This window comes from Balaenoptera acutorostrata, chromosome 11 (assembly GCF_949987535.1).
Source record: "Balaenoptera acutorostrata chromosome 11, mBalAcu1.1, whole genome shotgun sequence".
Classification (NCBI taxonomy): Eukaryota; Metazoa; Chordata; class Mammalia; order Artiodactyla; family Balaenopteridae; genus Balaenoptera; species Balaenoptera acutorostrata.
In genome coordinates, this window is record NC_080074.1 from 71,168,320 (window position 1) to 71,192,407 (window position 24,088).

Sequence of the window (24,088 nt, forward strand, 5' to 3'; positions counted from 1 at the left end):
GTAATTATTGTATTTTGAAGCAAGCTGGCTGTGATCACGTATTAAACTCCAAGGCCAGGAGAGACAGATGTGGAGTGTGTGGTGGGGATAACTCCTCATGCAGGACAATGGCAGGCGCCTTCAACAGTGCCCATTATGGTGAGCTGTGTAGTTCTTTCTAATTTTCTCTTTGGGTATAATAGTGGAGTATATAATGAAGGAATAATAGTAATGGCTTGTTATTGTTTTGTCTATTCTGTACCTTAGTTCATAATGATTAATTAAATCTTATACCAGATGTATCATTGAATTAATGAATTTACCTGCTTTAAGACAAATCTGATCCTTAAAAATTTGTTAGGTGCATTTATTAGAGTAAATGCGGTGCAGTTTGACAATGGTGTGTGAATAGTCCCCCAGTTAAAGAAATGTTTTTACTGCTCTTCCTGTAATTTGTATTGTATTTATTTATAATTTTTCCAGGAAATTTGCTTTCAATTATTTTTAATCATTTGAACCACATTTTTTCATGCATGACCTGGCCTATCTATTGTGTTTCATATTGATGATATATTGAAACGGATTGAAGGTGAAGGATGAAACCATTAACTTCAATGCTAATTTGGAATTAGTGTTACATTTGATTTTTCGGGAAGTATCTGGATTACAGATATAATTGATGTTTGGCCATGGTTTCATTTTTCTTCAAAATTATTATGAGAATACAATATGTCAGACATTTTCCGTTAAACTTTCTGAGAAAACATTTTTTCTTTTTATGGTAATAAAAAGCAGCCTTTTTAAACTTTCCTTGCAAAGTAAAAATGTATTTTTTATTACAGCTTTATTGTTCAGCTTTAAATTGCATTCACCTATTTTTGAAAGTAGTTTAAGTTAGTAAGAATTGCTTCAATTAAAGCAGTATAGTTTAAAACACAATTTATATTTTTATCTATATGAGAAGCATAGTACATTTCATACTCTGGTCGTGCTTATGAATCTGAGTTACTAGATAATTTGACATTATTTTTCTAGTTATTATGATTCATTATTTCACGGGAGCCGTAAATATTTGATCCCCTTTTATAACCAGTGGCACACATTTATCAAAGTCTGGTCTGTATTCACTGAAAAACTTTTTTTTTTCTTTGTAAAACCACATGCGCCAAATTAGGATCATATATTTAACCTTGACAAAATTGTACTATGAATTAATCAGTTTGCAAACGGAAAAAGATCTTAAACTCATGTGTAGGGTCTGAATAGCGTTTGTCACATTACTGCCCCCTGGTGGTAGCCTTCATTTTGTCACATTTGCAATGCCCAGGAATGCTTTCTTGAAAAAATAGCAAAGACATAAATAGTGGAGCTGGTAGGGATATTTTATAGTGAAAAAATCATGAGTCAAAATTATTTTTGTAGGCTTATAACCTACACCCAATATGCATATAGTGTATACAGAATCATCAGACCATTTGTTACTTTAAATGTGATATCTTAAAGAGATATAAATAAATAAGGCTGCTCTAAAAACATGCAAGGTAATCTCATATCATGGTTTCAAACGTAAGCTCTTTTAAAACTTCCTTTTCTTAAGTTCATTCTATATTTATCAAGTAAGTACATACGAAAAATTCTATCTCCTTTTGTTTATGTATTAAATAAAAGAGGAAAATCCTAAAAAGGGAAAGGAAAAACTTAGAATAATATCACGAGAGCAAAATTAATTGTTGACTTAAAACCTGAGAGTATTTGGAAAACTGACATGAGTGGTTTTAGTGCAGGAAAAACGTTGCTTCTTGTTTAATGTATATTTGATATAGTGTTTCCTCATCTTTTGAGAAGTGCCAGTGTTGTTGAATTTGGTCTCATAAAACAGAAATATTTTCATTTCTCTTGAGTAAGCTTTTTACTTTTCTCTTGATAATTTGTTAGTAGACTTTACAAAATGATGTAAAATTTGGGGGTTAGCTATAGGGATTCTTGCTTACACTAGAACCTAAAAGCTTAAGAAAAATGTTTCTCTTCAACTTTCATTATTTTGCTGTTCACTGCTATATGTACACATATAGCAATGACCAACTATTTTTATATCTCCTGGGCTTGTGAATAGCATTTAGAATTTTTTTCCCCATTAGGAAGTATAAGATATAAAAGTATTGGTCAAATTTTAAAATGAATATGTGTACTAAATAGTTCAGGAGCTAAAATACTAGTTTCATTCTTATTCTATATTCAGAATTTTAGAAGTAAGAGAAATTAAGAAATGCACTTTAAGAACCCCAGGCTGTGTATTTCCAGACAACAACCACTTTTTCTTAATCCTTAGTAATTTATATAAGGCATTGATTCAAAAAGAATAAGCATGATATCATCTTTCAAAGATAAAATGAAATTAAGTCTGCTATGCTATTCAGATTTTTCTTTCAGCAGTACTAGCCTCCTGGCCGTTCTGCTTTTTGTGAAAGTTAACATGTGTAAACTTCTATTGCAGGTTATAATGTCGTTGTAAAGATTCCCCCAGGAGCAACAAACATTGATATACTTCAGCACAGCTATTCTGGAAAACCAGAAGATGACAATTACCTGGGTAAACATTTTTAGTTAAACAGCAGCCAGTATGTGGTTCGTGTGCAATTTCACGGAGGTCTGTGGGTGTTGTAAATTCTTGGAAGGCAAGAAGAGCCCCTTGAACAAACATGCAATTTCAGTTCACACTGAGCTTAAGTCATCTGACTCCCTATGCGTGATTTCTTTTTGAGCTACACACCATATCCTATTTTAAAAATCCTGAACTAAATTCTGGAAAGTAAATTAAACTTTTTTTCCCATGAGGGTGTTTTAGAAAACCAGAGGTTATATTCAGTTAAAGTTGTGTGTGTATTTAGAATAAAATCCTCTTCTATCTTTATCTAAAATTAATTATAGACCTCTTTGGGGTTAAATGTTTTAAAGAATTTTCTTAAATGTCTTTACCATGTAGCAAAAGTCTTTAAATACAACTTTTACAAAGCTCTTATGTTACAGAAAGGCAGAAAGAGAACTATGGTTTCATATTTTTAGATGTTAATGAGTATAGTCATAGTGTATTGTCCTTTAGCTAATTCTAGAGTATAAATTTCAGTTGTTGTTTATTTTTGGAAATTAGCTTTTAGAGTCAAAGAATTTCACTTAGGCCCAGAGATGAAAAGAATGCTTTACAAACCTTTTCTTTGTGTCTGATAAACACCTTAATATTGACTAATTCGTAATTCACCAAACTGGTGATGCAAAGCTGATAATGAGAAAGTACCTGCTTCACATTAATGAAATGTGAAATATTGGCTCAAGTAATCAACGCTTCTAACTTGGAATCTGAATATATGATGAACAATTTATCTCAAGAATTATATTTGGCATTATAGAGTCAATTGTAAAGAGAATGACTGCTGAATGGATGCAGGTTTTCCTTTTGGGATGATGAAAAAGTTTTAGTACTAAGTAGAGGTGGTGGTTATACAACATTGTGAATGTACTAAGTACTATCAAATTCTGCAGTTTAAAATGGTTAATTCTATGTTATGTCAATTTCACCTCTATAAAAAATACAAAAAATTTCCCAAAGAAAATCAAATGTAAATGTTTTAACTTTTTGCATTTAGTTGCAATTCTTTTTCTTTTGCATATACATAGATATATGCTACCGTATTGTAGATAACTTAATATGTCGCTCTTAGGATCCAAATATAGATATTTGGTTCTGCCCAAGTTTAAAAATTGGAAATGTTCACCAATAAAGTATCACTATACTTTGTAAAAGAACTACTAATGGAAATATCAAAATCTAAATTGGAGTGAGCAAAGTAAACATGTGAAGTCATTAGAAAGGACTTGTAAAATATTTATATTTATGAAATTTGCTTTGTAACTAAAAATAATGAAATGTATACAGTTTTTCTCAGTAAAGTTTTGTTTATTTCCCTTAATTTTAATGTAACTGGTAGTCCCTTAAATAGGCCTATCCACTTCTGATAATGTCCAGATTTTCATTTTATAGGATAAATATGGAACTTTATTGGTTCTTCATTGAATTCAGTGTAATGTATAAAGACAATCACAATAGTCCATACAGACACAGAAACACCAAATGTCTTTGGCAGTAATCCCTTCATGGTTGCTTTGAGGTGTGTAGTATTTAGTAAGTTTAATCATAGGTAATTTGTATGCTTTGGGTGGGGTTCCCTGGAAGACCAAAAACAAATGTTTTCCAAAACAGTTATTCCACTGAGAAGTAAAGCAACAAAAAATATATTTTATTAATATGGAGTTTTTATTAGTGCAAAATTTAAAATATCATATATCCTCTTGAAAGTTAAAAAAAAAGCACAGTGCTTTTTTATAGTTTATACACTTTTACAAACACTTTCCAAATTTGATTCCGATTAAAAGCCTGTGAGGTAAGAATTTTTATTATTCCTGTTATGCAATTAGGAAGCAAGTAGTTTATCCAAGATCACGTAGTAATTAATTGGAACAACTTGAATTTAAGCCAGTTGTTCTAATACCAAATTCTGTGGTCTTTTTACTATCACACCACTGTGGACACCATGTATTTTTTGCATTTAAAAAGTAACAAATCATGAATACATACTGTTACATACTCTATTATATACATATGTAAATATTAGTATATAGATAGACATACGGATACATATTTGATAGGCTGATATTAATACCTGTCATTGGGGAAAAAGAGAGAATAAGAAGGGGTAAGAACAGAGAGGGAGGTAGGAGGATTCTGAAAAGCAGTCACTCACGTATGCGTGAGCAGTGATGAGTGCCTTGCCATGAAGAAGATCCAGATGTTTACAGAGAGAAGAGTGGAGAGGCATGGCCTTTTAGAACATTGACCCTAGAGTGTTGAAGCTTTGTACATTTTTTCCAAGATAAGCATTAACGGAATGCTGCAGTAGTCTGGCTGCCCTTTCTTTCCTCACCATGGATGACCAGGATTGATTTAGCTGATCTGTCTGCAGGCCCGTGCATGACTTCTTTCTGTTTTCCCGCTTCTTGTGTGTCTCTCCCAGAGCTGCACGCCTTGTGGAAGATGATCTTCTCAGAAAGAAAAATTATAGGGTGAATTTATTTTCATGTCTTTGGCTGATGTGCTGAAGTTTCCCTGCTTAGGGCTTAGATACCACTTTACAGTAAAATAAAGTTTGTTTCCTCCATATTAATTTACGTTTATATTCTCTAATTTCAAAAAAAGGATGTGAATTGTAAAAGTTAAAAATGTTTCTGTACCATTGACTGGTTTTGCTATTTCATGAGCACTATCCTTTTACAGCATTATCAGACACTCAAGGGAATTTTCTTTTGAATGGGAATTTTGTTGTAAGTATGTCCAAAAAGGAAATCAACGTACAAGGAGCTATTTTTGAATACAGTGGTTCAAACAACTCGATTGAAAGAATTAATAGTACTGATCGGCTGGAAGAAGAACTTGTTTTGCAGGTAAATTCTCAGTAGTTGTTAATAAGTTTTAATCATGTTAGTAAAGTATGATGCTTAAGTGCTTTGCATTTATTATTAAACACAAAAATGATATCTTTTAAGAATATATCTTTTATGAATTAATGGTGTGCTCCTTTGTATTTTTATTGAGGTTTTATGTGTGGGTAATTTGTACAACCCTGATGTACGTTATTCCTTCAATATCCCCATGGAAGAGAAGAGCGATCTGTTCACATGGGACCCATATGGACCATGGCAAGACTGTACAAAAATGTGTCAAGGTACACTGGTATTAAATGAAAGAGACAAAAGTTCAGTTCTGCATGCTGGTATAATTTGGGGTACTCTTGAGTCTGGCTGCCTGTGGAATCCACGCATGTACACCACACAGACATACAGAGGTTTTCTGTCTTTTTTCTCTTCCTGCTTTTCTCCCCACTTATTCTTTGGTTCTTATACTTAACAGCCTCCCTTATCTCTACCCTTTTCAATGTTCTCTATCACTGCTTCTTCCCTATCACGTCCTCGTTCTCTTTCTCGCCGTCACAGAAGGGTTCTCTAACTGGGACTCTGTTTCCCAGTGAAATACCCGCCCTCTTGTCCTTTCCCCTCAACACACTTTCCCAGCCACCCATCTCCCTCTTTTAGTGTTGGGGTGTCAACATTCTCTCATTCTCTTATTTCCCTTCCCTGACCACAAGGAAATGTGTTTGTACTGATGGATGGATAACTGAAAGGAATACAGAGGGAGATGGAAAAACAGCGAAATTTGTAGTAGAGAAAGCAAATGAAGAGACTGGTGGTGTCTTTGGGCAATCTGTAATTACGAATACCTAGTTGTGTGATGCTACATTTGTGCAAATCAGTAAATGTTTATTGAGGGGCTACTTTGATTTGAATTATTAGGACCCTGATTTTGCATTAAAGCTTTAAAGTCATATGGATGAAACAGAGGCATGCATAGGTCATCTTAGTTTTATTAATTTATTTATTTATTTTTATTCTTGGCTGTGTTGGGTCTTCGTTTCTGTGCAAGGGCCTTCCCCAGTTGCGGCAAGCGGGGGCCACTCTTCATCGCGGTGCGCGGGCCTCTTCACTATCGCTGTCTCTCTTGTTGCGGAGCACAGGCTCCAGACGCGCAGGCTCAGTAGTTGTGGCTCACGGGCTTAGTTGCTCCGCGGCATGTGGGATCTTCCCAGACCAGGGCCCGAACCCGTGACCCCTGCATTAGCAGGCAGATTCTCAACCACTGCGCCACCTAGGGAAGCCCTGTCATCTTAGTTTTAAATGGTAAATGCAATGCTACAGGTATGCACAGAGAAGACCCCAGGAAAGATGGAGGGGGCAGTTTGAGGAGGTGAAATGGGAAGATATAGGGAAGTTTGTGTAGAATGGAAAGGTAGTTCCGATGGGGACTAGAGACAAGTTTTGGCAATTAGGGGAGCAGTGAGTCAGAAGAGAGACAGATCAGAACAGTATGGAAAAGAGCTGAGAGAAGGTAGGTGGCCAGAGGCAGTGATCACAGATGATGGGAACATGCGGGACATTTTAACAAACTGACCTCAAGGTGCCAAAGAAATTGTGGTATCCCATTCAGAAAAAGGCACAGACTTGGTCCTGTGGTGTCGGGACAGGGGTGCCCAGATGATAGCGTGGAAACAGGCATTCCTGTTTGAGCAGTGTCTCCGGGGAGGGAGACTGAAGTAGATGATGCCAGGCTGACTGGGACAGCTCTAGAAGTAGGAACAAAGCTTTGGTAACACAGAAGATGGAGGAATTCATTTTGACGAAAGACCCTGGTTATGCTTTATAGAAGAGAATTTCGGTTTGGGGAGCTGGGACAAGCATTCCAACATAACTGGGTAAGCTGGTCTGTGGCAGTGGATATGGGGAGCTAGAAGAAATCTAAGTAACAGTTGAGTGAAAGAACATTCTAAAATGTGGGGAACACAGCAAATAAAAAATAACAAGATCCAAATGAAAGGTGGGACGAGGCATTTGGAGATAGTTTGGAAGTCTGAACCAGGAGAGCTCTCTGTGTGCAGGAGGAAAGGAGCTATTAATTCAATTGCCACAACGCATACTATGATTATAGTTCCTTTGATGTGTGTGTGTAACTTTGGGGTTTCTTTAAAGTGAAGTTTCTTCAGTTTTGTTTACTTGTTTCCCTGTGTACTGAAAATGATCAGTCCCCCAACTTTTTGTGAGTGCTATAAATTTTGTCTTAATATTTTGAAGCACATTATTCAATGTATCAGTTTCAATTTTCCTTTATTTTTCCTCATCTGTTGCTCCTGTGGCCCTCTTCTCTCCTGCTCTAACTTGGCCGTGTTGCTTTTCAGGCCTGTTACACGGCTGTCATCATGCACTTACCCTTTTTTATGTATTTGATTCCCTGCGTTCTAAATCCTATGAATTCCTCTTTTTATTTCCTCCATTGCGGGGAACATATCTGTCAGTACTTTCCTGAGAAAGAGAGGCAGGTTTTTGAAATTTTTTTCTCTCTGAAAATGGCATTATTCTATTCGCACATTGGATTGATAGCTTGGCTCATATAAAATTCTAAACTAGATTACTTTCCTTTAGAATGTTGAAAATCTTGTTTTCTGGCTCATTTTCCGATTTCCCGTGCTTGGATATGACACTTCCTGGTGTGGAAGTTTTGTTTCTCCCCACCTTAATTCTGGTGGTGTGGAATATCAGGACCATGTGCGTTGGTGCGGCTTTTTTATTCGTCTATTTCCCTAGGTAATTAGGATGCATTCCAATTGGGAAACACAGATTCTTTGACTTGAGAAGTTTTGTGCGTGATTTCTTTGATAATTTCTTCACGCTAAATTTTCTCTTCTATCTTTGTAAAATTTGTATTGTCTGGATATCCAACCTCCTGGACTTGATCTCTTATCTCCTAATTTCCTCTCCAAATGTACATTGTTTTCTTAATGTTTCTTCTCAACAGCTTGCTTTTGTTTCATGGATGCAATCCCCATGTCCTTGAGAGTATTAATCTTAGTCTTGTAAGTTTCTTCTGCTCCCTGACATATCTATTTCATCTTAGTTCTATTTTGCTTATGCTTCTTTTGGTCTCTTTTGTGTGAGTGACTTTCCTAAAGTGTCCGCTCATCCTTTGCTGTTTGTTCATATTTAAGACTAAAATGCTAACTGAAAGTCCTTTGTGGGTTAGATAAGTCAACCCTCATTATAGAGTAATTGGATTTCTAAGTAGCCCTTTCTTGTGTCACTGGGGGAGAAGCCCCAGATGTCATTGTCATTTGATCTTTTTTCTTGGGCTGAAGAGTTTTCCAAGAGAGGGATTCTCCCATCTTCTGATGGTCAGTTAGGGGATGGGAGAAACCATAAAAATTGGCTTGGAGCCAGAGGGAAATGGAGGGAGAGCCCAGTGGGCCTGGGTCTCATCATTCAGTATGGGGCTTTTACTGAATACCCCTATTTTTAGTACAACTTCCCTTTTTAGTACAACTCCCTAACTTCCCTCAGCTGCTGTGTCTGTGCCCTCAAGTTCACCCTCTCTAGAGCTTTGCTGTCCAATATGGTAGCCACTAGCCACATGTGGCTAGCCCATTGAAATGTGGTAGAAGTGTGAAATGCACAATGAATTCTATAGACTTAGTATGAAAGAAAGAATATAAAATACATCATCAATAATGTTTATATTGCTATCAGGTGGAAATGATCCTATTTGGATATTTGGATATTTTAGATTCTTCTTTTTACTTCTTAATGTCACTACGAGACAATGTAAAATTACATGTGGTTCACGTTATGTTTTTATTGGACAGTGCTGCTGTCAACAAGAAGGTAGGAGTCTGACCGATCTTCATAAATAGTATTCAGTCACTTCTCCATTTTATCAGGCCTACCCCTCACACATTCACCTCTTTAGAGAAACCTGGTGTTTTTGATTCCTGGACTTTGCTTGGATTCTGTGGCATGAATGGTTTGTTTCTTACTTTCTTCCTCCACAGCCTTAGATTTCAGCTTCCTTGGCTCTATTAAAATAGTTATTTCCATCTTCTTTTCATATTCAGAATTTCCTTTTCTTGCCTACTGTGTTTCCTTCTTTATTCTTTTTGTTCCTTCAGGTTTTTGCCTTGTCAAAATTCTTTATAGTTACCTCAGATGGTATTTAGGAAGGAGCAGAGATAAACATGCATGTTCATGTTTAACTAACTGAAAGTATACAGTTGAACTTGGATAAAACAGAAATTTGATCATGGCACTGATGGCTTAAACTTTTTCCTGTCTCCTCATTGCAGAAAGTGCAAAGTTCAGTCTACTCTGGCCCCTGCGGCTTCACTTAGTTTGCTTTTGCTGTGGTTATGCCCCATACAGACAACTGCCAAATCTCAATGACTTAGAACAACAAAGGTTTATTTCTCGCTCATGCTATGTGTTGGCTGCTAATTGGCTCTGACTCTTCTCCAGCTTGGTATCTGCATCCATGTCATTTTTCAAAAAAATTAATAGACTTTATTTTTTTAAAGCAGTTTTAGGTTTATAGAAAAGTTAACAGAAAGTACAGAAAATTTTCATATTCCCCCTTCTTCCATACCCTCCCTCCGCAGTTCCCCTATTCTTGTCATCTTGCATTTGGGTGGCACATTTATTACAATTGATCCATTATTATTAACTAAAGTCTGTCCGTGCTGCCTTTTTCATTCATGATTCCAGGCTGAAAGATCAGCCCCATCTGGGAAAAGCTGTTTTAGAGACGGAGGGAAAAGGGAAAGAGAGTTGGCAGAAGCATACAGTGGCTTTTAGAGCTTCTGCTTGGAACTGGAATAGGTCACATCCCCTTACAGGTGGTTGGCATAAGTCTGCTCCTCCTATAGGAAGTTATAGTAACACTGTAGCAAGTGGAGATGTGTAATTTTGTTACAGGGAAAAGGGAAGCAAATAATGGGGAACGGGGGGTGTAGTGTATCGTGTATTGTGTATCCTGTATCATGTGTCGTCAGCACTGACCCTGGCCACTCAGTTCTCTACTAGCAACCCTTCTATACAGCTATAATAAATTTCTTTCTACTCCACACCTGTCCCACCTTCCCTTATGTCTCTCTACTAAGCAAACTCCTCAGTGTTTCAGGGTTCAGCTTGCTTATTGCAGAAAGTCATTCCTGACTAGATCAATATGCTAGCCTATTTGTATGCTATGTTGGAATTTTGGTTTTTTTTCTTTCTTAGCTTAATCCTTCAGGCTATTAGCAGAAGTAAATGATTATGCAACATCTCCTTATGTGAATTTTCCTTTAATTTTAAATTTTCATTTGGCTTTGGCCAAGGTCTTCATAGAAGAAAAATTACCTGTGTACGTAAAAGTGATCATATGGTAGTGTCTGATCAAAGATGTGACCACTTACCACTTCCATTGTTGGTGACTGAAAGGTGCAATACAGACTGTGAACTAAGGTAAGTAAAAGAGAAATAATGTATAATGTAACCAGATTAAAATCAGTAAGTGAGGTAAGATGTAAACATCTAGTGCAGTGCCTCTCACAGAGTGGACATGTAATTAATGTCTATCCTTTGACCCTTCAGTTAAAAAACTTTAGACTCATTAACTTATTGTGAAACTCAGCAATTGGTTTGAGTTTATTTTTTTTTTAAAGTTTAATTTTTTAAAATTTATTTATGGCTGTGTTGGGTCTTCGTTTCTGTGCGAGGGCTTTCTCTAGTTGTGGCAAGTGGGGTCCACTCTTCATCGCGGTGCGCGGGCCCCTCACTATCGCGGCCTCTCCTGTTGCAGAGCACAGGCTCCAGACGCGCAGGCTCAGCAATTGTGGCTCACGGGCCCAGCCGCTCCGCGGCATGTGGGATCTTCCCAGACCAGGGCTCGAACCCGTGTCCCCTGCATTGGCAGGCAGACTCTCAACCACTGCGCCACCAGGGAAGCCCCGGTTTGAGTTTTTTATTCATAGTATTTGCTGAATTCCAGAATAGAGGCCTCAATATTTTGCGTAAGAAATTGAATAAAATTTGTCTGTAAAATAAATACAGGAAAACTGTAATCTGAAAACCTATGGTTTAAAGATCTGAAACAATACATTTTGTAGCACTATCCTATAATTCCCATTGAACTCATGAACCAATAAACTTTTAAAGTTTGAGGATTAGAGAATCAATAAATTGATTTCTATATCTTATCAGTATCAGTACATCTTATCTTATCAGTTCCATTAAACATTAGGAACATGATCCTAGATCATGGCAGGAAAGTTTGTTCTTCTAAAATTCTTGTTATTTGATTATCTGTGATGGGTCTTAGAGTGACGCTAAGAGCAATAACCCCCATGTAGCAGGTGACAGTCAACTTTCAGGGATGGCCAGAACCTCTTTCACTCAGCAAGGATGAGAATTTTTATACATTTATGGTGTTGTTTGAAGGCCTATAGTGAAAGGCTAATGACAGAACAGCCTGTACAAGGTGCATCCTCTACATTGCAGTAGAGTGAAGCACAGTGAAACCCTTGAGATGCAGGTGGGATGGAAAGGAACTCCATGAATTCTCTGCTCTGCTGTACTAGGGCACTCATATTGTCTGAGAGATTGCTAGACTGTAATTGGGATAATGTGGCTCAAACTGGCAGATTTTACTTGTGGAAAAAAAATGTTTTCCCTAGAAACATGTCTAAAAATAGATTACTTGAGTTAATGAGAAAATGTGATATGCCTTACAAAAACCAAGTTTGCCAACTTGTAAAGGCTTTATCTTTATTGATGTAGTCATATTCCCAGATATTCCCTGATCCTCAGTCAAATAACGGTTGCATAGGGAGGCACTCCCTGATGATGAGTCAAATAATATTCAGTTCTAGTCTTAAATCTTCCACTACATAATTGAGCAATCTTGATCTCAACTAGTTGTTTTCAAAGGTCTAGCGGGAGGCTTGGGGTTCCTAGGACCTCCAAAGTTGCCTCCAGGTGCCTGTATAGCTGGTTCCCTACCTCCATCTTTAACCAGACACTCCATGTTTATGTATTTGGAGTCCAAGTTAGATTTTATTTGGAAGAAAGTAAGATTTCTGACAAGTCAGGCGTTCATACCATTTGAATGTACAGCACCTCTGGTCTTCATTTTCTCATCTATAAAATGAAAGTTTGGGCCCTGTGACGTCTAAGGAGTTTTCATCCCTCAATCAATGATACATCAAATATTTTTAGGTGGCTTGTCCATTAATTGCAACCAAATGTTAAAGATGAATGAGACGCGTGAGTTTCTCTGAATCCGGTTTGTCAATTGTGTTCATTGGCACGCCTGCTAAGTGTAATAACCTCGTTCTTTGAAGGTGGCGCATCATTGGCAAAAGTGAATGTTCATCCCTTTGTGGCCAAGGACATAAGTCATTGGACATCCACTGTATGAAGTATTCCATTCATAAAGGACATACTGTTCCAGTAGATGACCACTACTGTGGTGACCAGCTTAAACCTCCGACCCGAGAACCCTGCCATGGTGACTGTGTCTTAACAAGGTGGCATTATTCAGAATGGTCCCAGGTACAAAGAAAAAGATTGCTTAAGAAAAGTTGCTCCTTTTTTTTTTTTTTTTTACCTCTAATTAAATAGTTGTCACTCTAGGGTTTTGTTAAAATTTTTATTTTGTGTCCATTTGTCACCACTTTTCTTTTTTTAATCAGTGTTCCAGGAGTTGTGGAGGAGGGGAGAGGTCTCGAGAATCTTACTGTGTAAATAACTTTGGCCACCGTCTTGCTGACAGAGAATGCCAGGAACTTCCCCGAGTGACAACTGAGAATTGCAATGAATTTTCCTGTCCCAGTTGGGCCACTAGTGAGTGGAGTGAGGTAACATTAAACCCATGAGGCTTAGAACTGTTATAACATTGTGTAGGAGAGCTTTGCAATCGAAGGCTATATAATTCAAAAAAATAATTTCAATTTATTTTATCATGTGGTAAATAACTTTATCAAGGTAGTAAAACATTAAAAAATGGTTTGTTCTTTAACTGTTTACAATATCTGGCCAACAATGACATACTGGTGTTTAATCTATAACCGCTTTCATAGTGTCCACAGTAGGCTGAGATATACACTTGTTCTAAGGTTAGTTTTGTACTTTTGTTTCTGGAACAAATGGATGTTGCACTGGGATTTGGGCAGCAGAAGTTTGGGATGGCTGATTTTACCCCATGAATATCTCTGATTTTTCTGAGGAGTGAAGGGAAAATGTCCTTAGGAATGGTCTTTCAACTGTATTTGAATATGCAAATTGATCATTCATTATATATTTTGTAGGTATATGTGCTGACTAATACTGAAAATAATGGTCAATTGTATTCTTACAGTGTCTTGTTACATGTGGAAAAGGAACAAGGCAGCGGCAGGTGTGGTGTCAACTGAATGAAGATCACTTGAGTGATGGCTTTTGTGATCCAAGCACCAAACCTGAGTCTAGGAGACCATGTGAGCTTCACGCATGTGCTTCCTGGCAAGTAGGACCATGGGGTTCTGTGAGTATATGATAAGGGTTTTTCTGCTCTAATCCATCATTACAGAATAACACAGAAGTTGTGGTGTATTCACTCTTTAGTGGCTGCATCTAAATTTGGGTGTTTTTTTGGAAAAAGATTCCTGAAATGTAAATCCCTACCTGCACAATTTTGTCAGTACTGCTAATGTTGCTGTGGTAAATATTCTAGCTTTGCTTTTTAATTCAGTTTTGTTAAGCAAAATGCTACAAATTTTATGCTTTCACGAGGAACCATATTCAATATCCTGTAATAAACCGTAATAGAAAATAATATGAAAAAGAATATATATATATATAAATAACTGAATCACTTTGCTATACACCAGAAACTAACATAACGTTGTAAATCAACTATACTTCAATAACAATTTTTTTATGCTTTCATCAGCTTTATTTAAACTATAGACATTTTCATGTTCGGTGTCTAAATTATTATCTTTACTGTATTTAGAGTAGGCATTGTTGGGAAGTTTTGCCAAACAGGCGGCTAGGAATCTGCTGGATGAGAGTGGGCAGCTTATTATCCTACGCAGGTTGCCACAGTTGCTGGGAAACCTTCTCTCATCTGCCCTTTAACTCTGTCCTATGCCCTTCCTTCTTTATCTCTTTGAAATTTACTTAGCATATTAAATGACATGCATACACCAGGTCGATTTTGAAAAGTATTTAGTTTCTCTAAACTGTATTGACTCTGCCTCCAAAATATCAGGCTTCTATTGATATTTTTACATGATAAATTTTTAAAGATATAATAACTGTCCATTTTAACTTCACTATTTTATTAGTATCTCCATAAATTTGAATAAAGATGTATGTTGATTCAATTTGCTCATTTTAAGTCTAGAATCTGGTATAAAGGACTAATAAGAATATCTACTGAAAGTATATTCTTAACTGTCTATGCACTAAGAAAATTAAGTTTATGTAATTTTTGAACAATGGTGTTTGGTATCTGCTTATATTCTTTCAGTGCACAGCCTCGTGTGGACAGGGGTACCAGATGCGTGCTGTGAAATGTGTCAATGAGCTACTTAGTGCAGTGCTAGATGATAGACTGTGCCATGGAGCTAGTCGCCCAAGTGACAGGCAGGTAAAGGACACCTCTTCATGGATTATAAACAAAAATGTTTGATACAGGAGGATTATTGATATGTTAAAATTATTTCCATACGTATTTTTTCCACTTAAACTTCTATGCCTTAAAAATGTATGTGGGGGACTTCCCTAGTGGTCCAGTGGCAAAGGCTCCGTGCTCCCAATGCAGGGGGCCTGGGTTCGATCCCTGGTTAGGGAACTAGATCCCTCATGCTGCAACTAAGACCTGGCGCAGCCAAATAAATAAAGAAATATTTTTTAAAAAAGGTATGTGGGCATCAGAAAGTATATAGTTCCTGGTTTTGCCAGCTTTATTGATGCATTTTTTTTACTCTTTATCTGCCATTGGATCACTCATTTAACTTATATTTCCGTCCTTTGAACTGCAGAAGGCTGAACCTCTAAAGCGTGTCGTACTGCTTAAGGTAGCATCCTGTGTTCATTCAGGAGGTTTCAGCTTAGTGGTATTTTTGAAGGACTATTACTCTTTTCTTTTCAACCATCAGGCAGAATGATCCAAACTTTAGCCTTCAGAGTCATACTATCCACTTCTAGCCCTTGGTAGTATTTTGTACTTTTGAAAAATATAAACCTTTACATCGCTTCTTTGTAGTTTAGTATGCAAATGTTCTTTACTTATATATGTGGAGGATGAAATGAAGTATAGGATTTAGTATAAAGCAGAATGTTAATTAATTCATTGATGTTTTGTGAGACCCATTTTTCTTCTGAACAGGACTGTATTGTTACACCTTGCCCAATTATCCCTAAAATTGGGGCCACTTCATTACCAGCTCTTCCCCTGGGAAAGATAGCACAATGGCGATACGGTTCTTGGACCCCAGTAAGTGAATTCCTTTAAGAGGTACAGTGTTTCTACTATGGAGCCTTTCAGACATCCACAAAATAGTTGCTACAGATTTGCCAAATTAATGTATGCATTCATTCTCAGGTATTTTGATGAATATAAAGTTTAGAATTAGATAATTTAATGACTAAATCCTGTTCTGCCTTTCAAGAGCTCTGTGTCTCGGGGAAGAAATTTAAATTTTCTAGCTCTATTTTCTGATCTACCAAATGGGAATGATAATATTTATTGATTATTTTTTTAACTTTTATTTTATTTTATTTAGTTTTTTATACAGCAGGTTCTTATTAGTTATCTATTTTATACATATTAGCGTATACATGTCAATCCCAATCTTCCAATTCATCCTACCACCACCCCCTGACTTTCCCCCCTTGGTGTCCATACGTTTGTTCTCTACATCTGTGTCTCTATTTCTGCCTTGCAAACCAGTTCAGGGATGATAATATTTATGTCCCAGGTTGTTATGAGAAGCAGATGTGATAGGCTTTTTATCAGCCTTTATTTAAACTACCACATATTCATGTTGTTTTTCTAAACTGAAGGCTTTAATCTATTTGGAGTATATACTTGCTTTAGTATATATGAGAATATATACTAAATATATGAAAGATATATGAAAATATATGAAAGATATATTTTTAAGTTTCATATATTCTCTGAATATTTTAATTATGAGAGCCTATCTGTTACCTAGGTCTTTAAAAGTTATCTTAAATGATATCTTAAGATTCTCTTATATAAAATATTTTCTTTTCTTTTTTAAATTTTGGCAATCAACTAATCAATATTCCAAAAAGTTGAGTGTTTTGTTTCATTATCACAAATATCTGATTTGTGAAATTTATTTTCTAAACTCATTGGGATATTCACTGCCCTGTCTTTGACTCAGAAATGATGCCAGGTGATAGTATTTATAATTTAACTTTTTTCAATAAACTTGAGGTTTAGAAATTTGAGCAACAGCCAAGTGTAAGGGATGTGGAAATGTCCTGTATAACTCCTTGGTATTATTCAATTTTTTTAGTGCTCTGTGTCTTGTGGAAGAGGGAATCAAGCCCGCTATGTAAGCTGTCGTGATGCTCACGATGGAATAGCAGATGAATCATATTGTGCCCACTTACCTCGACCAGCTGAAATAGCTGTCTGTTTTAGCCCTTGTGGAGAGTGGCAAACAGGGAATTGGTCACCTGTAAGTATTTTTATGTGAAGAAAATGAAATGAAAAATTTAAATATAATACTTGCTATTTAAGATAATGTAGTTTATGGGCTGAATTTGTGATCAGTGCTCAGCTTCCTGTGGCCATGGAAAAACAACTCGACAAGTTTTATGCATCAACTATCATCAGCCAATTAATGAGAATTACTGTGACCCTGAAGTCCGCCCTGTGATAGAACAAGAATGTAACCTGGCAGCCTGCCCTCCCACATACAGCCACTTTCCGAGTTCCTCTGAGCAGCCAAGCCATTTTCCAGGCAGGAATTTTCCATTAACTCACAAACCAGAAGATAATCAAAATCAGGGGGTCCATCCATCCATCAGAGGAAACCAGTGGAGAACAGGACCATGGGGATCAGTAAGCCCTCTTTATTGAGTTATACTAATTCTGTAATTTTGTTATGTTATATGGCCTTTTAACAGATACGTATGTAAAGACATCAAATGCTTTTAATGCTAAATTTTTCTGAAGATCAGTAGTTTAAATCTTAAAAGGATTAAGCAATTTTTGATGCAGATTACAAATCCCCAGAGTTCTTATTGAATTATACAGTAATGTGATATTATGATGACAGAGGAATGCACTTGAAAACAATCTCAGAGTTTATTATAGTAAAAATAAAATAAAATCTTTTAAGTGTTAAGACTACCAGTGTTTATGAAGAAAGAAAACCAAAAAACCCTGAAATTACTCTGATAGCAGTGCAGTAAGCTGGAATAAAATCATGATTACTAGAAAAGGTACAACTGTGGTTCATACTTTATATGAGGGTAAAGATACCAAATAAAGAAAAACTATGTGACAGTTTAGTAACTTAACATTATCTTTTGGTTTTTTTCCTTCCTAGTGAGACCTGAAAACTTTTAATTCCTTTTTACTTAACACTTAGGACAAGGGTGAATTTCCTTTTGCAAGCTTTAAAACTTCACCTTTCCATCAACAAATTCTAATGAAACCCCTAGTTAAAACCCAAGTGTTGGTTATGTTGGGTTAAATAAAACACATTATGTATTAAAAAAAAAACAACCCAAGTGTTTTTTGACAGATATTCTCGATTCAAATTATGATTCCAGTGAGGGGGGTTTTAACGTGGAGAGCTTGCATTTGAGTCAAAGTACTGTTTGTTTTTTGTGGGGTTTTTTGGATGTAATTTTGTGCCGTGGAATCTGCAGTTTGTGTGTTCCTGTGTTCCATCCTTTTCAGTGCTCTAGCAGTTGTGCTGGAGGTATTCAGCGTAGAGTTGTGGTTTGCCAGGATGAAAATGGACAAAGTGCTGGTTACTGCGATGCAGCCTCCAAACCCCCAGAGTCAAAGCACTGTGATTCGGGGCCTTGTCCACGGTGGAGCTACGGAAGCTGGGGAGAAGTAAGTCATACGATCTCCTAAACTTGTGGAGATTATGACATCTCCCAAGACTGAAAGTTAAGCACTTCATATTGTTACCGTTGGATAATCTTACTTCACTGTACTACAGAGAAAAGATTTTTTTTTTTAAATTGAGTCAGTAAAAACATGTTCTTTTAATAGACATTGTGTCATGGTATAAATCACTCATTCATGATAGGAAATATATACTCCAGATTTTTAACAGAATCCTTTGTGCTAGCCAGTAGGTCTGTGACCTACTAAAACCTCTCTAAAACTAGTATATTATTGTTTTAATTTCTTAGAAAATTAGACTGATATAAAGATAGAAAATTAGAGTGATATATAGGCATGTTTATATCCTTATATCCATATCAAATGAAGGCTGAACCATTCATTTGGTGAATCTTTTAAATGGAGAGCTGTCAATTATTGAGTGCTTTCTTCATGTCCTGGCATTCTTTTAGGCACTGGGATTATGAAGATAGTTTTAAAAATGGTTATAATGAATACTAATTCCACCTATATTATGCATGAGAAAGAAGAAAGACTTACATTGGCTTTGGATGAATAAAACAAACCACCTAATTTAATTAGTCAAATTTTTTTTTGGGGGGGATTTTTTTTTTTTTAATTCAAACAGAAGGTCACAAAAATTATAATCATCCTCATCAGTTCACTCAGTCCCATGTAATTAATTTTTCTTTTCATCTTGATCTTTTGTTAGCACTTTTATGAGTTCATCAGTTTTTCATTAGAGTTTTTCATTAGTCAAATATTTTTGCTGAATGATTTTAGTACATATTTTCTCTCCATAAGGAGTTTGGAAATCATTGTTTAAAGATACACTCTGACCAGGTGCTAATAAATAGCAAGTACCTCTTTAAAATGTACTTTTACTATTTTCCAAAATGAAAGTAACTTTTTCATTTCTGAGTTAAATCTCATCGTGAAAATTCAAATAAAATGAAAGATTGTGAAAAGATAAGAACTTTTAACATTTGATACATTTCCTGCCAGACTTTTTTTTCTTTGTGGGTTCCAGAAATAGGTTCATACTATACATGCCACTTTGCCATCTGCTGTTTTCATGTAATATATATATACTGAACATCTTTCTATGTTTATAAATTTAGATCTCCCTTATTAGCTTTCATGGCTACATCTTTTGATAGGATACCATACATTATGTAGTTAATACCTATTACAGTACCAATTCTCAAAACTTTGTCTTTTTAAAAAAAATTATAGAACTAAAACTTTGATTTATTTTTTACCCAGGAAGAAATGTTGAGAATTATAAGGATTCTTATATATTTCTTATAAGATTATAAGAAAGGATAACTTTAAACTCTAGCAATACTGATTATGTACTCAACATTGAATAAAGCAATATAATATTCTTTTTAAAGCCACATAGTTTTGATTTTTCTTCTTATTTTTAGTGTACACAAACATGTGGAGGAGGAATAAAATCACGATTCGTAATATGTCAATTTCCCAATGGCCAAATGTCACGAGAGCAAAACTGTGAAATCTCAAACAAGCCACCTAGTGTGGTACAATGTCATGTGCATGCTTGCCCTGATGATGTATCATGGCATCGGGGACCATGGAAATCGGTACGATAGTATTCTTATTTTTATCCTTCTGTTTTGTTTTGTTTTTCTATGTTCCTTTTACTTTAATTTCCTCTCTTCATAAATTGTGATGCACACATTTTATCTTCTGATTTTTTTTAAAGCAGACCATTGGCCCTCTTGGCTTGATAGTTTGAAAGAAGAATCATTCAATTTCAAGTACTGTAATATATACATATATATAATAGTTTTATATGTATTTATTTTTTTATAAGTGAATTTTGAACCATAGCACTATTCTAATGGAAGTATCTTTCTCCAGTACATCTTTGGCTTGCCCACAAATTAATTGGAAATGTTTTATTATTTACATTTGTACATAATGTTAACATTGTGCTTATAACAATGGCGAGTTAAGGCTGTGTCTTGTTTGAGTATATAACTGTTTGTGGCTTTTGTCTGTCAATGTCCAATAACTGATTTAAAAGCAAATAACATTCTTGTTTTTATCATTGTTAAACTTAGTATTTTGTTTGGAAATGTGAAAATATTGTATTAAAAAATATAGAGAAATTTACTTACACAAAGTAAATTAATTGTTTACAGTTTGTCACATACATCATGGAAAAGTATGATTTATATAGTAGTTTATGAGAATATTCATTTCTTCCACTGTGTGGAGTTACTGTGTATTGAGCTGTTTTAATTTTTTATTTTTTTTGGAGCCATAGACAAAGTTCATAAATATTTATGAATGATTAATTTCCTCTAGTATTTTTCAAATACCCAGGCTTTGAAGAATAATTAATATATAAATATATTGAAATTAGCATTTTGGTCACTTTTGATATTTTAAATCATGAACAACTAGGTATACTTCTCTCAGGTGAAAAACTGATTGGAGTCTATAATCTATTTATAATTAAATTTATAAAGTTAAACAGTTCTTTATTTGGAAAATAATTATAACTCTGGTTTTATATCCAACCCTGATGTGTACACTTGTTTTACTTCACCCAAGTCAAAGCTTTATGATGAAATATAAACCTGTTTCAATTTCTTACCCCTATGGAGTTTACAGTTTAGCTGGAGAGATGTGAAATACTGTAGGAACTCACTATAAAGATATTTTTTGTTAGTCATTTTAGATTGGAAATTTACTTTCTCCTTACTATATCTCTGTTACATTTTCTTTCATTTTATTAGTTTAATTTGCAAGCCTAGTTCTTAATAAGACTTAATCCATAGATTGCCTTCTTGGAATTTTGCCTCAATTAGGAAAGCAGACACAAAGGTTTTATTTTCCCCACTCGTTCATGAATTCATTAATTCATGAAGCATTAGACATTTACTTATGTCTCCTGCTTTGTGCTAGATATTGAAGTTCCTAAAATTAAGTGCTTTTGAATCAGATTTTCTATTTCAGAGGTCAGCAAACTATGAAATCTGGCCCATTGCCTATTTTTGTAAATAAGTTTTATTGGAACACAGTCATGCACAATTTTTTATGTATTATCTAGGGCTGCTTTTGCACTACAAAGCAGAGTTGATTAGTTGCAATAGAGACTGGCCCTCAAAGCCTGAAATATTTACTATTTGGTCCTTTCTGGGGAAAGCTTGTTGACTCCTGTTCTATTTAATAACATTATAAAACTTTTTAAATTTAATGTAAAATGTCCTTAAAGTTATAGCATATTAGAATTGCAAATATTCATTTGGGGTCAATAGATGTCTAAAACCAAATATTCGTTTGGTTTTAGATGTTTTTGATCCTTTGTTTAACATTTTTAAATATCTTAATGTTTATCAATCTTCTCTGCATATTCACTGTAGTATTCACATAATTTTTCCCCAGTTTACTGAGATATATATGATCATATTGTGTAAGTTTAAGGTGTACAACATCACACAATGTTTCTTGTATTGGAATATATCTAATACTACATTCCAATATGTTTGTGTCATGTTATTTTTTTGTATGTAAATGATGTCATGAGTGAAAAACCTGAATGTTCATTAAAGACCCTGTGTAGAGGTAACTTTTTTCAACCTCACAAAAAACAAATGACCAAGAAAACAATAACCACAAATTATAAAATAGTAAGACAGGAATATTAAAGTCTTCAATTGTTTAATACGTGTCTGTTCCACAAAGGAGTTCATTGACTAATTCAGTCTTTGCACTAGGAAAGAACTATAATTTTTTTGATAAATTGAAGATAAAAATTTAAAAGTCACAGTAGATGTATATATCAGAATTTTTATAAACTTTATTTATTAACTTTTTATAGGTATAAAGTAAATATATATCATTAGAGTGCCTGGATTTCTTATTATATGAAGAAGTTTATTCCTTAAATTAGCCTTTTATATTAAAAGGGTTTAAGGGATCTGAAGTTTTGTTGTTAAAACCAGATATAACCCTTTACCTCTTTCAGTGTTGTTACATATTAGCCAAATTTCAGAATACCTCTAATTAACATATCAGGTTGATATTCTTTCATGTATAACTTTAATTTCAGATCCTATTTACTAGGTTAGAAAATTAAGAAATGTATGTATATGTATATATATACATGTGTGTATATATATATATATATATATATATATATATATACACACACACACACACACACACACATATATGAATGACATGAAATCTTAAACACTTTTCATTTTAAAGCAAAATTAAAATACCAAGTGCTAAATCATTAAAATGTAACTAGGAAAAAAGTTGTAAATATACATTTAAATTTTCTCCATGTTGGAAACCTTGTGTTGTAATAATTTATAAGCATGATTAAAGAAAGGAATAAATAAATCTTAACGTATGTCTGTTAATTTAATGACTGCATTTTTGTGCTGAGTCAATGTGAAATGATTATATTTTAACCCTTGCTTATTAATGATGTGTTGTGGCTTTGTGCTTTGCATAATTCACATGTATGTTATATTTTTATTCCTTGGATCAATACCTAAAATGTTTTAAGTCACTGAACAGATCCTGTATTGTAATGAATGCCTCTTTTCTTTTGATGTATTTTTCTTAAATAACAAATTGTTAATTTTTCTTATTAAACGTTTAATTGTTGAATAGTATATGTTTTCATAACTTTACTGAGTATATGTATAAGCTACTGCTATTTTTCAGATAATCCTATTAGAAACTAACATTGGTATTTAAAAATAAGATTTATTGTTGGCTATCAATTTTTAAATACTAGAAATTTTAATATTCTTTTCATATATTATAAATAATGAATAAAAATTTGTGATGTAAGCAAATTTATTTAGTAAGTTAACAATAGATGTGCTCATGCCCAGGGCAGTCTTTAAAAGATGAGCAAAAGTTTTATTTTTCCTTTATATTGTAAGGGACACTACATGTAACATAAACTATTCTAGCAAATGCTCTTTAAATAAATTTGTATTAACTTATCTTTATTTCCCCCTAAACCTCATTTAAGTGACTTATTTTCCTAGAATATTCCTACATAAAATGAATATTTTTTTATTCCCTACATAAAATGAATTCATGTTTGGTAAGAAAATAATGTGTATTCCATTGTGTTCCGGGGTTAATAATGATCACACAGAGGTAAAGAGAATATTTTTCCCATTCAAGTTTGTTTTTTCCTCTAAAAATGAGAAAATTATTTTTAAAAAAGGAAAGCTTGATACTTGAACCCTCTTGATGCTAGTCCTTTTCCCCAAGTGTCTCTTTTTAAAATAATAACCTCCTGTAGCATTGTGTTAAAAAATGTATATATGTGTATATATATGGAGAGAGAGCACTAAATTTCTAATACGATACAATGGAATGTGACAAATAGAGGCACTTTCAGAAATGAGCATGGGGTAGCCGTACACACCTAGTAAATCTGCAGTTTGTCAATTTAACAGTTTTGTGTAACAAAAGAACACTGAGGGACTGAGCAGAGGGGTCGGGCAGCCTCTTAAACTGTAGCTCCCACTCAAG

At 34.7% G+C, this 24,088-nt stretch overlaps 1 protein-coding gene across 3 annotated transcripts in view; it reads left to right on the plus strand.

Moving 5' to 3' along the window:
- Window positions 1–24,088, plus strand: part of ADAMTS20 (ADAM metallopeptidase with thrombospondin type 1 motif 20) — a 195,624-nt gene that overhangs the window by 99,193 nt on the left and 72,343 nt on the right. For 2 of the 3 annotated variants that reach the window (XM_007168333.2, XM_057557412.1), the window contains exons 15-28: window positions 21–138; window positions 2,474–2,569; window positions 5,306–5,472; window positions 5,624–5,753; window positions 10,776–10,902; window positions 12,780–12,990; window positions 13,131–13,295; window positions 13,796–13,960; window positions 14,951–15,070; window positions 15,812–15,919; window positions 16,971–17,135; window positions 17,231–17,521; window positions 18,368–18,529; window positions 19,975–20,151. In XM_007168333.2, the coding sequence (XP_007168395.2) occupies window positions 21–138; window positions 2,474–2,569; window positions 5,306–5,472; window positions 5,624–5,753; window positions 10,776–10,902; window positions 12,780–12,990; window positions 13,131–13,295; window positions 13,796–13,960; window positions 14,951–15,070; window positions 15,812–15,919; window positions 16,971–17,135; window positions 17,231–17,521; window positions 18,368–18,529; window positions 19,975–20,151 (2,202 nt within the window). The remainder of the gene's footprint in view (window positions 1–20; window positions 139–2,473; window positions 2,570–5,305; window positions 5,473–5,623; window positions 5,754–10,775; window positions 10,903–12,779; window positions 12,991–13,130; window positions 13,296–13,795; window positions 13,961–14,950; window positions 15,071–15,811; window positions 15,920–16,970; window positions 17,136–17,230; window positions 17,522–18,367; window positions 18,530–19,974; window positions 20,152–24,088) is intronic. The other variant, XM_057557413.1, reaches the window with a different exon arrangement.